General features: G+C 36.0%; 1 protein-coding gene across 2 annotated transcripts in view; it reads left to right on the top strand.

Moving 5' to 3' along the window:
- CBLB (Cbl proto-oncogene B) overlaps positions 1-12,582 on the top strand; it is a 126,913-nt gene that overhangs the window by 94,533 nt on the left and 19,798 nt on the right. For both annotated transcript variants that reach the window (XM_014253407.2, XM_014253408.2), the window contains exons 11-13: positions 4,731-4,916; positions 7,462-7,827; positions 9,639-9,733. In XM_014253407.2, the coding sequence (XP_014108882.2) occupies positions 4,731-4,916; positions 7,462-7,827; positions 9,639-9,733 (647 nt within the window). The remainder of the gene's footprint in view (positions 1-4,730; positions 4,917-7,461; positions 7,828-9,638; positions 9,734-12,582) is intronic.

Raw genomic sequence — 12,582 nt, 5'->3', positions numbered from 1 at the left:
TTTTCCTAGATATCTGAATGCACAATACCCTGATTGATTGGTTCACCCTGTGAAGACAGTTTGCCATGACTAGGCTTCTTCCAGCAGATGAGCTAGGTCAAATTTGATAAATCACAACAAAAGACCTTGGCTCTCAAAATATGGGAGAAGGCTATTTTCACTCATTTCCTTATTATTAAGTTGACTTTTTTCTGGTAATGGAGGAAGGTATATAATACATAGTAATAATGTTTTTAATTTCATTATATGAAATATAAAAATATGTAAAATAAGACTTGAAATACATATCCAGATATCCCCTTCAGCAGTACCTGAACTGACACATATGTATCACTTCCTACATAATGCTACACCTGGTTGGTGGGAATGTATTAAGATCATGTCACTCAACTGGAGTGACTTACTTAAGTGATTACTTACTAGTATTTGAAGGGTTTTAATGCTGGGAGGCAGTGTGCCTCCCCTAATTACTGATTCCCTTGGCAGTGTGCTGCTGACTCTTGCAGACCTAACTCCCTTTCCCTCCTTCACATGCATTTTCTTGGGTCAGCAATGATAAAGGGAATAAATCTGTCTTTTAAAAGCATGTTTAAAGTCATCAGTGTTAAGTGATGTAAATTTATATCCTCGTGTAAGTTTTTAAGCCTAGATAATACAGCTCTGCCTAGGTCACAGCTTATCTTAACAAGAAATAACAAATACGTGAGTTACTCGTACCTGATTATAAATAAAGTAACTTCAGGAAATTACTTCTGGTGTAGGTCTTCTTGGACCTTCTTAGATGTCTCATGCAGTTTGAGGTTGCTCCAAGGACGTTAACAGGCAAAATAGTATTCCTCAGTGAGTCAATTGTTAGGATTTATGTTGAGTATGCTTTTCATATGTGCCTATTTGGCATAAAACTATTTAAAACTCTTGATTCAATAGCCTGGTGGTTAATATTTCCATCAGAAAAAACCTTGACTAAAAATTGGAATCAGGGTTGGAAACAGGCTTTTTCTTGAATTCACAACTGCTAGGAGCAAACTGATACCAGTATATCCCAGTAACAGATGCATCTGAGGGAATAACACGAGTATGGTCCCTTCTGCAGTACAACTGCAAAGTCGCAGCTGCTTTTCCTTTGGCAGCAGTCACACCAACCAGATGAAGTCCATGTTGTTACAAAGGAGTCTGTGTTCTTCTCCTTAATTACATCTTTATTGCACAGGTCTCTGTGTGGTGCAGCAGAGCCCCTTTGTATGCTGAAGGTCTGTCTTCTGTCACTGCCAGTTCATTTGAGTTAGTTTGTGTCTTAATCACTTGATTGTTTTAGCTTTTTGTCACTGTTCTCTCTCATTGCACATTTTTTCCCAGTGTATAGAAAATACACAGAAATCTCCAGTAGGTGACAAACAGAAATTTTAGGAGAGTTTGCCACAAAGAGTAGATATTAGTACGTCTATTAATGCCTTGGTATCCACATGAGATGCAGCCGTCTTCTTGGCCTAGCTGTCAACACACATCAAATGATGCAGCTAGACAGGTTAGATGGAGGTGGACTGAAAAATATGGGATTTTCATAATGGGAATATGATGGAAATCTGATACTGAATGCTGAGGAGAACCTGTTTGTTGCTGTGGAATATTTGGATTTGTTTTATTTCTAGTATTGGTGGATCCAAAGAAGGAATTATTAGTTTGTCCCAGCAAAGCTTTTGCTCTTACTTCAGCACCAAGTGATGATACGGATTAAGCTTCCTTGTAGGGGGAGAAAAGCTACATTTGCTTGCAGCTATTTAACTTTCTCCTTTTTTTTTTTTTTTTTTTTTTTTTTAATTCTATTTTTTATTGTGCCTGATACATTACTCTTTAACTTCTTGGTCGTAATCAATTCCCTTTTTGAAATCTCAGGAGTCACAGTATGTTCTGTTAGCATTGTGGCTGTAGTATAGCATAGTAGTCCAGGGGACCAAAAAATCACTATTTTCAAACAAGACATAACAAGGCATGGATGTAAGCTGAAATTCAAGTCTTCTCACACACTTACTGCTTCAAAAATTTTCCATTTAGTTTTGTTAGTTGTGGTTTACTATCCACGGAATGTGATATAGGTAGCCAAATACTAAGAATAGATGGAAATAGAAATTTATCACATAAATAAAATAGCTTGCTTCATTTGGTTTAAAAGCATGTCAGGATTTAAGAATCTTGAACTTCTATATTAATGGGTTTTAAATGTGAATATTCTATGGTTTTTGTCTCTGCAAAAGCTAGACTGTTGTTGCAGCAGGAGAAAAGAAGTCTGACATGGATGGAACCAGCGAGCACACTGAGGGACGAGGGCATCATTTTGTCTAATGATTCTTTAGAGCAGAACCATGTAAGAGAAGTTTGCCAGATAGAAGGAGGGGTGGATGTTCTTAGGATGATATCACTACAGTGCTGTTCACTTAGCTGGGATTTTTACAACTCCATGCAGTCTCCTATTTGAGACTCTTGGGTTGCTCTTTCAATAAATTGCATTAATTAGTTTGATGATGTGACAGTTAGAACATTCTAAATTCCAAACAATTTCCTGTCCAATAATTGGTTTTCAGTATTTCCTATCTCTCTTACTCTTTGTTTTCTACTCCTATCCCATATATGATTGTTCTTCTGGAACAATTCCCCGCTGACTGAAATGCATTATGTTGTGCAACACCAAAAAATGCTGTGACTTAACTACATCACTTTCATTTATTTTAAATAATTGAATCTTCTTGGAGGTGTGACCTGCCTTATTTATCTATTTCAGATAATTTAGGAAATAAATTCATTTTGTGTCTGCTGAAGTCACTCCTTTGAGTATATTGTATTGCATGGTTCTTGGCTTTCAGGAATGCTTTATGGAGTTGTAACTATACTTCGAAAACTAATGCTATTAAATGATATAATGTTTATTGTGCTGTTTAATTGACAGATGCCTTCTGATAAGGAAAATGAATTGGCATTTGGTTTATAATTATGATCATTTCAGTTGCTCAGGCATGCTCGCATGATAGTTATCTTACTTAGTTATTCAACTTCCCTTAATGTTGAGCAGCTAAATGCTTCAGTAATTCATGTGCTTATCTTTATGGTCTCCCAGTCAAGGACAGGGTCATTCACCAATTAAAGGAAACAAAATTTAAAGACTTTATTCAAGACATTTAATATGAGTATTAAGACCACCTCTTCAATGAAGAGAGAAACTTCTGGTAGCCATGAAGACCACAAATCTTAAACTGCTCTGTCTCCTGAATTTGAATGTTTAGTTGTGACATTGAGCTTGCACATGTAGACAAGATGGGGAAGACTCTAAATAGTAGCAAAACAATCATCCTGATGATGGAGTTGCACATTACCCTTCTAGCTTTCAACATCTTCTCACCCCTCTCCTGCATTTTCATGCACTGTTGACAGCAATACTTTGGTGGCTCCTATTTTTGAAGGAAATATGGTAGCAATCCATTGTATGGAATGGGAGATTAAACGAAGCTGTAGTACAGAGCATTGATAAGGAGTCACTGCTGTAGATACTTTTCCTCAATCTGCTTTTGAATTGATAAAGTTTCCAGTTTCTTTAATACAATGATTGTGTGTACAGGAAGGTAGTGTTGCTTACTTGTTTACCATGCTGAAGAACTTTCTACTCTCATTCCAGTTACCACTATGGGATGTTCAGCTTATGAAGAGAGGGGGGAGTCTTTATCAAAGGGGTTTAGCCTAAAGATGGGTGCATTTTTGCCTCTTTAGGCAAGCTGTGATATGAGAACAGTGGGATGCCTCAATGCACAAGTGGCCTAAGGCTGATCCGTCGTGGAATGTCTTCCAGCTACTTGTGTCTACTCTCAGGGAAAGCACAGGACAGAGGACAGCACAGATGTTCAGGTTTATTACAGGGCACTGAAACTCATTCTGTGAGTTCATAGAAATGACTTGTACTGATCTGTGCAAACACCTGAGCTGTGTTTGTTAAAAGTGAGCCAGATGAAGGGTTGGGACTAGTTGTAAAATTGGGTGGAGACCTATATTAAGAGTTGAAATCTTTGTTCTGATGAATTTGAAAGGATAGGTCCAGGTAAAAAGAAATCATAATTTGTCACTGGAAGGGGATGTTAAATGTTTGTGTTATTAGTTCAATATTTGTTTAAATTATAAAATTATTCTAAAATTATTGTAACAGCTCCATTTTTTGCTCATTTTGCTTCTTTCCTGAATATCTTGCTGGTGATTTTGATTGGTGAATTTTCAGAAGACATGCATTCTATTTCATATGGAAGTATGATTTGAAATTGGGCAGTAAGCAATAACAGGAAATATCATGGATATCCAGTTTTTAAAAGTAATTTGTAGAACTTTAGATTGACTACTCTCTATCAATAAAAAGGTTATCAAGGGTAGTAGTGCTATGGTAGAATGGGGTTATGGGGTTTTTTTCCTCATGTTTGGCCACTGTCGTTAAGATTTTATACAAACTGCTGGAACATATATTCTTTTATTTTCATCACAAATTAACACAGGTCTTAATTTTGAGGTAAAATGACTTGTAGAGTTGTTCTTCAGTAACTACAAGTTGAGCTGTACTGTCCAGATGTCCATTATGAAAAATGACTATTATAATTGACTCTTAGTAAGTATCTGCTAAGCATCAAGTGTTTTAGTTGTGGAATGGAAGTTGTATACTTGATCATCAGGTAAAAGGCAATTTTATTTTCTCTATCCTGAAGTGCAATGAGAGGCAGAATTCACCAGTGACTTCCCCAGGATCTTCCCCTCTTGCACAAAGAAGAAAACCACTTCCAGACCCCCTGCAAATCCCACATCTTAGTCTTCCACCTGTACCTCCCCGTCTGGATCTGATTCAGAAGGGAGTAGCACGGTCACCGTGTGCCAGCCCAACCGGGTCACCAAAGGTAGGTGGTACTGAACCATTATTTCTGGATACAATTCTGAGAAATTGTATTTACTTTTTTCCAAGGTGAGCTTCTTGTTTGTTTTGTATAGTGGACTGTTACAAACATTTCCATGGATTTTGCTTTTTCATGATTTTGCTCTGCTCAAAAGAATTTGAATTCCTTCTAGTTTAAAGAAACTTAAGATTAGATCCATATTGATGAAGTCTCTTCTCTTCCCATAGTACCTTATATAGTTAAATGTTTTTGGCTGCATGTGTTGGTCAAATATGACTTCAGTTTGTCTGATGATTATCTTATACTTGGTTATGGTCAGAATTTTAAAGACATTGCAGTAATGGATCAGTTCTGTAACAAACTCTGATTATTGAAAATAAATAGAAGCTAAAGTTTCCTGAAAATAGATTTAAAGGTCATTATCTCATTAAAATTATATGTTTTCCTTTTATGATGATTTATGTTCAATTTGCACAGTGTCCTTACAAGAAAAATATGTGCAGATACACTGCTTTCAAAACCTTAAATGACATATAATAGGACTCAAATTTCAAGGGAAATAATAATGACTCTATAGCAAATAAGATTATATGTTATGTTCTGTAAAACTAGTGATACTAAAGATTCAATGATTTTTTGAGTGAATAAGCATGAAAGAGAACAAATATTGTTTGTTGCTCTCTATAACAAGTTGATTGTTTTATTGTAATTGTTGTATAGAGGGAGTTAGATTAAAATTTTTCATTTTTATATGATTAATTCAAATTCAAATTCACGACATGACTTGAAACCTGTGTACTCATAATAATCCAGTTTGAAGTACCTTGTTCCTTTTTTCAGGTTTTTACTTTAAGGTTGAAAAGCAGTATATTTTTAAGATTTTAGTGGTTCATAATTTAGAAGGAAAAATAGAAGTCTGAATAGTTTATTGAATTTTCTTTCTTAACTTCTTATATTATACAAAGGAATTTATAACACATTGAAGATATACACAAAGCATATGCCACATCCATTAAGAATTAGTTTTACAATAGGGGTTTTTGCAGAGTTCATAGCTTTAAAAGAAAAGCAAACCAAGAATAACATTAATGCTGCTTTAATTTTTTGAAAATACTTTTTTTTCATGAAACTTTTCCTGTAAAAATATAAATTTGTGTGGTGCAAGGGAAGCAGAACGGGGGCAACCAAGAATAGTCTCATACATTAAACAAAATTATATTTGAGAGAAAAAAAAATACTATTTAGTCCTGCTAAAACTACTCCTTCAGGAAAAAATCACACAACTTTTCTGTTTTACTCAAATTAAAAACTGTAATTTATAAGTATAAGGTATAACAAAAAATCTGGATCAGGGTATTATTTTCCTGTGTTGACAGTGGAAATAACTATTTTACTTGACTAGTAAGTGAGTTAAACACTTCTTTATTTAGTTTATTTCCTTTTAAAATGCATGGGTCTGTAGGTAGAATATTTTCTGTTCAAGTGACGTGTTTAGGTACTGCTTGAAGAGTAGTGCTGAGCTAGCCAGTGAAGTGAGAGCAAATGCTGTTCTTACTTTAAAAAGTTCAGTGACCTCCATTTCTTTAAGTGATAATAAAATGCAGGCTTACCGAAGTCCAAGAAAATTATACATTCCCAGGGAAATAATCTTCCCTGTATTCCTTATGGTAGCTGGAGATAAAATATTTGTAAAGACCTGGCCCAGGTGTTACTTTGTAAATTGCCATTATTAATTCAGTCATAATGAAAATGTTTTAGTTTTGTCAGATTTGTGCTCAGATTTGTGCAGCTGTGAGGTTTTTTTCCTGATAATGTGGGTTTCAGCTTTTTAGTATTAGCATACATAATTTTAGACCACATTCAACCATTTATGATGTAATTCAGTTCTTAGAAAGCAGGTATTCTGACAAATGTTGCTTGCAGATAAGCTAATTGCAAGTAAAACTACAAACCAATTAGGTTGCTACCTGAAAAACTGAATGCAGTTCAAACAGATTTGGTACTCTAACACAGTGCATGTCATGTAAAGATTGGAGTCATCCCTCGGTATATAATTAAAAGTGAAATTATTGTTTCTTCTTCCCCTTGCTCTCTAATCATTGCTTTATGTGCTCACTTGCTATCAGTGAGTTACTCCTCTGAGATTCTATTTTATTTGGGATTTTGGGTTTTCAACACACTTTTCCATATAAGGAAGCCTGTTTTTTCCAAACACTCCACAGAATTCATTTCCGCAGATGAGTAAGCAGTTCAAATGATCAAAGCAAAGGATACTGGAAAGAACTATGGGTCAAATAAATCTGTCTGAGTTAATTGTCTTTTCTGCTTCCCACTCCTCGTTTGGGTTACTCGTGCGACATCAGAAATGGGGGCATGTTTTCTGAAGAAGGGCCTGGTTGTCTGCGGAATGCCGGCAAGGCCTGCATTCAACCTCCTGACAAGAAAATGTCTCAGTCAGAAATGATAAAGCCATACTTGGTCATGAGCAGCATTTATGCCTCCGTGTAACCTTTCTTTTTCTTTTCTCGTAACTTCCCGTGTTGTTTAGTCTTCTCCCTGCATGGTGAGGAAACAGGACAAACCTCTGCCAGCGCCGCCACCTCCCTTGCGAGACCCTCCGCCGCCGCCGCCGGAGCGGCCTCCCCCCATCCTGCCGGACAGCAGGGCCGGCCGGCACCTGCCCCAGCCCGAGAGCCTGCCTGCCAGGGACCAGCCCCTGCCCCTCGAGGCCTGGTGTCCCAGGGACGTGTTCGGGACAGGACAGCTGGTGGGCTGCCGCGGCGCGGGCGACGCTTCCCCCAAAGCAGGACTGACCGCCGTTTCAAATGTCAACGGGAGGCACGGCCGCGTGAGTTCTGAGCTGGGCTTTGTGAGGAAGCACAGGCGACACGAGCTGCCTGCAGAAGGTGCCAAGGTATTTCTGATGAACTGGGTGTCGAACCATAAATTCACACCTACTGCGGCATTGTCTGGCGCTGGCTAATGCGCTGTTTATATCGGCCAGTGTTGATTTGCGGTTTCCGAAGCTTTTCTGTTGATACTTAATAATAAGCTGCTCTTAAAGAAATGATTTGTTAAATACTGTAATTTGTAAAGCAACAGTATATGAGGGTCTGAGTTACAATTTTCACATAAAATCTTCTAAAAATATCTTTGAGAGAATATTCTAGTTTTGCTATATTCTTGTAGCAAATTATCCACGATAACAACGTATCCCTGTGTGCTGTAATAGCATAGCATCTCAAGTCCACTTTGGAGCTGTCATATGCCAAAACTGTGTGTGCATTTCTGACGGAATAATAGATGTTCCAGTTAGCTCTGTTGTAGGTGAGGTGAATGCTGTCATTTAGCAGCTTCAGGCATTTGCAAAGCCATTTATAGCTGGTCAGGCTTAGCTTTGAAAAGAGATCAAATGGTGATGTCCTAAGAAAAAATTCCTAGTTCTGCTCTAATCAGTTTTATCAAAGCAGCTCAGTAATTTATTCATAGAGGTTAGTAACTCAAAGCTGCTCTCTTAGCTTGAAGACTACATAGATTGTGCAAGACTACATAGCTCTTGCTTAGATGGATGGATTTGTGGTTAAGTAATGGTTGTTGGAAATTCTTTTATTCATCTATTTGCTTTTCTCAAGACCACAGGCTATTAAACCTTTGTATCTCCAGTTAATTCATCTTTTTGTGTGTATATATATATATATAGCAAATATCTTCCCATATATAGATAGATATATATATAGATAGAGATACAGATAGATATCAATATGTATATATGTGTTTTTTGGTTATTTTGAAAGTACGTTACTGAAATTCAATTATTATTGATAAGGGGTGTTGAAGGGTGCTTAAGTCATCTAGGATGTTATATATAATTAAATTATTATTATATAATGCTTAGCATTGAGGGTAAGCACCAAAATTTTACATAAAACTAGGCTGTTGTTTAAAATGCTGCAGGCTTTCTTCTGATTTTCAAAGGATAGATTCTGGGTTTATATCTTCAACTGTACCTTCATGTGGCACTCTTGTTGTGGTCTAGCACAGTACTTAAGCTGTTGGAATGACTACTTCTTAAATTAGAGTACCCAGTCAGTGTGGAAGTGTAGTCTGGAGAAGTTATGTGTCTTTAACCAAGTACTTCTTGAACTGTCATCTTCAGGTTGTAGATCTAAACCATTTGATTAGCGGAAGCAACCCTGAATTACCATTTCAGGCTGTATTTACATTCATGAGGGAAACAAGGAATGAATTTTCTTCCCTGATTCTTACATCAATTCTAATATAAACATTTTGCTATTGGTGGAGGCTGAGAATTGGGAAGACAATCCTATGGGTAGAGGATGGATTCTAGCAGGCACTGTGTCACAGTTTTAATAACTAATATGTTTAGTATGATGTACCTGTTGCTTTGCCATTACACTTCATCTCTCTCACTTTGATCTGGAAATGTTAATTTTCCCCCAAGCAGTTCAGCTGTAACTGGGTGTCTTTCTAGTAACTGTCAAGTTAAACTTCTTTTGGTGGAGTTTTAAACTAACATGTTCTACAGCTCCGAAATGGGGCGAGCTGAAGCAGGCCTAAGAGTCACTTCAGAGACGGCTCTGTGGTGTGAACTCCTGGGAAAGCCTTTATCTACAGGCTTCTCAAAGTCTGTTGTGTAATACCTAGTTGGTGAATATCCATGGTCACAGAAGGAGATACCCATTGTAATACTTGTATGATTTTTAGGTTTTTCCAAATGGCCATCTAATAAATGAAGAATATGATGTCCCTCCACGGCTTTCACCCCCTCTTCCAGCTGGCTCCATCATCCCTAGTATAAAGTAAGTTAACTTTATCTATAAAAGAAAAATGCTAATTAATATTAGATAATAGCACCAACTCTCTGGTGCTAAAAGAAAAAATGAGAAAAAGAAAGAAATTAACTAATACAATTTGATATGCTTTCCATTAATTTTAATGTGCCTTTTCCTTAAGGAAATGTAAATGGTATTGATTAAGTGGGAGCAGTCCTAATGTTAATTGAACACAGCATGTTTGTATAGGGAGAGAGGATAAATTGTGGCAGATTTTGCTCACAGGCATTTGGCAGTGAGAGCAGATACTCTCTGGTTTGGCTTCTATTACTACAGGAGAAGTGTGGTCAGAGCTATTTATTGCAGATGACAGATTCTAGGGAAAGTGCTAGGGCTAAAAAATATCTTCTGTCACTGTTCTACCCCTAATCTAGTCAGTCTTTCTGGGCTTTCAGTATGTGGAGCCTTATCCAGGGTTCACACTAGCGTCTCTTATTTGTTACGGCTGAAAAACAAGCCACCAAAACCATTTTATATAATTTTAAATATGATCAACCTTCCTGAGTTCCAGAATATGGGAAGATTTGTCATTTCAATTGCAGACTACTGTTAGTCTTCCAGTAAAATGACTGTTTATTTTTTAAATAAAGATGTTGCTGTCACAGCAAGTATCTTCAGATTCTGAATGACACAGGATTTTGTACAGAGCAAGATATATTTAAAGTCAAAATCTTGGAACCCCTATAATGTGGTTTTTCAATTTTTTCTGTTTTTGTAAGGAAATTGGAGCATGTCACAACAATGCTATCCTACAACTTCTTTCCAATGTTCTGCTTGTGATTCTTGCTGTTAAATAATATAATTGGACGGTCAGTTCATATTAGTCGTGAACTTATTTCATTTTTGTGTTCAGTTAGCTTCAATATAGAAGACAAATATATTTCAGCACTTTATTAATATGCTGGGTTTTTTCTTCCTGAGTGCTACAATAAAAGTGCAGTCAAGCATTGACTTTTTTATTTAGAAGCCTGTTTTCAGGTGAAGCAATTGCTGAGGTGAGATTCTCCATGCCTTCTGCAAGTTCAGAAGAAAATTTTAGTATATTATCCAGACATACTTGTAATTAAATGTCAGAGTGTAACTTGATGGAGGTGGGGTCTCAGAGGAGTACCAGTTGGATACCTCATGTAATCAGTGCCCTTCTAGTCTACTTATTTCATAACACAGTGCAAATCTGAAGAGGGTAATATTCTTATTTTTGTATTTCATTTAATGGAAAAACATCCCCCTTCATGAGAATCCCATTTTTTTTTTTCCTCAAATATTTCCAGATGTAGCCTACAACCAAAGTATAGTGTATTTACACAGAGCACACAGACTGTTGGAAAGGTCACACAATATTTTGACAATATGTACAGGCACAAAACCCATGTCAGGCCAATCCAAAGCTAGAATGTGTGACTTCAGCTTGGTCAAAAGAAATTCTTTTCATTAACTGAAGAACTCTGAATAGAAAACCGATAAATTCCAGGAAGAAGGAGAAACCTTCATTTGCAAAAACCAAGCTCCATTGATTTTTGAGGAAGAAATTAACTTTCATTTCTATTTTGGCTTTGTGCTTACACCTTTTAAAAATTACACAGGCAGTTTCAGATTTTGATTTTTAAGATATAAAATTACCAATACATTATACTAAGAATAAGAAGTTCAAATTATCTAATTACTAAAATACCCCATGGAATGACTCTTAAAAGCAAAAATTGATCATTGTATTCTTTAAACTGATCATTCTTTCTTTAAACACTAATATGCTTGGTTTTATTTTATTTAAAATTAAGTTTTTGTCACCACTAGGAAATATGCCTATAATATAGGCATATTTATATTATATACACAATAATATTGTGTGACAGTACGTAGTTAGAAAAACTTGGGAGGAAGGAAAAAAAAAACTTTAAAAACAGCAATTTCCACCAACCACAACAACTGCTTTCAAAAAAAGTAGCTCAAATAGTATCTATCGTAATGTATTTGGAAATGTCAGAGAGAATATTTTTACAGTCTATTTTTCTTCCTGTTGAATTGACTACTTTAAACACTCATAAATGTTGAACTGTACTTGATTCAAAATACCCTGTTTTACTCCAATTAATCTGAGCAAGTTGCTCATTTTTTTTCATGCTCTGCAGTCTGTGCAGTGTGGTGGATTGAGAGCTGGTTTGTTTCATATAGCTCCAAGGCATTCTGTTCTTTCTAGTTGCTATAGTCAGTCAGTAATTCCAAACATTTGACTGAAGGATACACTGATCATGTATGAAATGTCTTATTCTAAATAACAAGGAGGCAAAATGACTCTTACTTGAAACGTCACAATTCTAAATTGTCCCTGCTTAAATTGTTTGTTCAGCCTTTTCTGAATATAATGTTACAAATGTGACTTTTTTCCTTAAAAAGTTACATTAATAGAAAAGCACTGGAGGTTTTTGGTTTTTTGTTTGTTTTTTTTTTTTTCCTGGAAACAGTGCTGATTTATTTTTGTTTTGCTAAAGTACTTATGATAAACTGCACTTCAATATTGAAATATTGGAGTCTTGCTAACTGAACATCTGATTTTTATTTTCCACTCAGCCCCTATGTTTTTGACTGGACATGTAAAAATAGTTATTTTTATTTGGACTTCTGTAATTATGTAAGACTTTTTGATCAAATTGTTGTTTTATTCTTGAAAAGAGATCTAAAACTCTTATGTCAAAGATACAGAATGATTCTTCCCCAAAATTTCAAAGTGTTCAAGTTAAGTAGTATTTGTTTCATTCTGGTGAGTAGCTCCCATTTTGCTACATCAGTGCTGTCTCAAAAGTACCATAAGTCACAGT

This window comes from Pseudopodoces humilis, chromosome 2 (assembly GCF_049639895.1).
Source record: "Pseudopodoces humilis isolate 2021_Gansu_Grassland_sample_001 chromosome 2, ASM4963989v1, whole genome shotgun sequence".
Taxonomy (NCBI): Eukaryota; Metazoa; Chordata; class Aves; order Passeriformes; family Paridae; genus Pseudopodoces; species Pseudopodoces humilis.
Note: the sequence above shows the minus strand (reverse complement) of the source record. Positions and strands in the feature narration are given on the sequence as shown.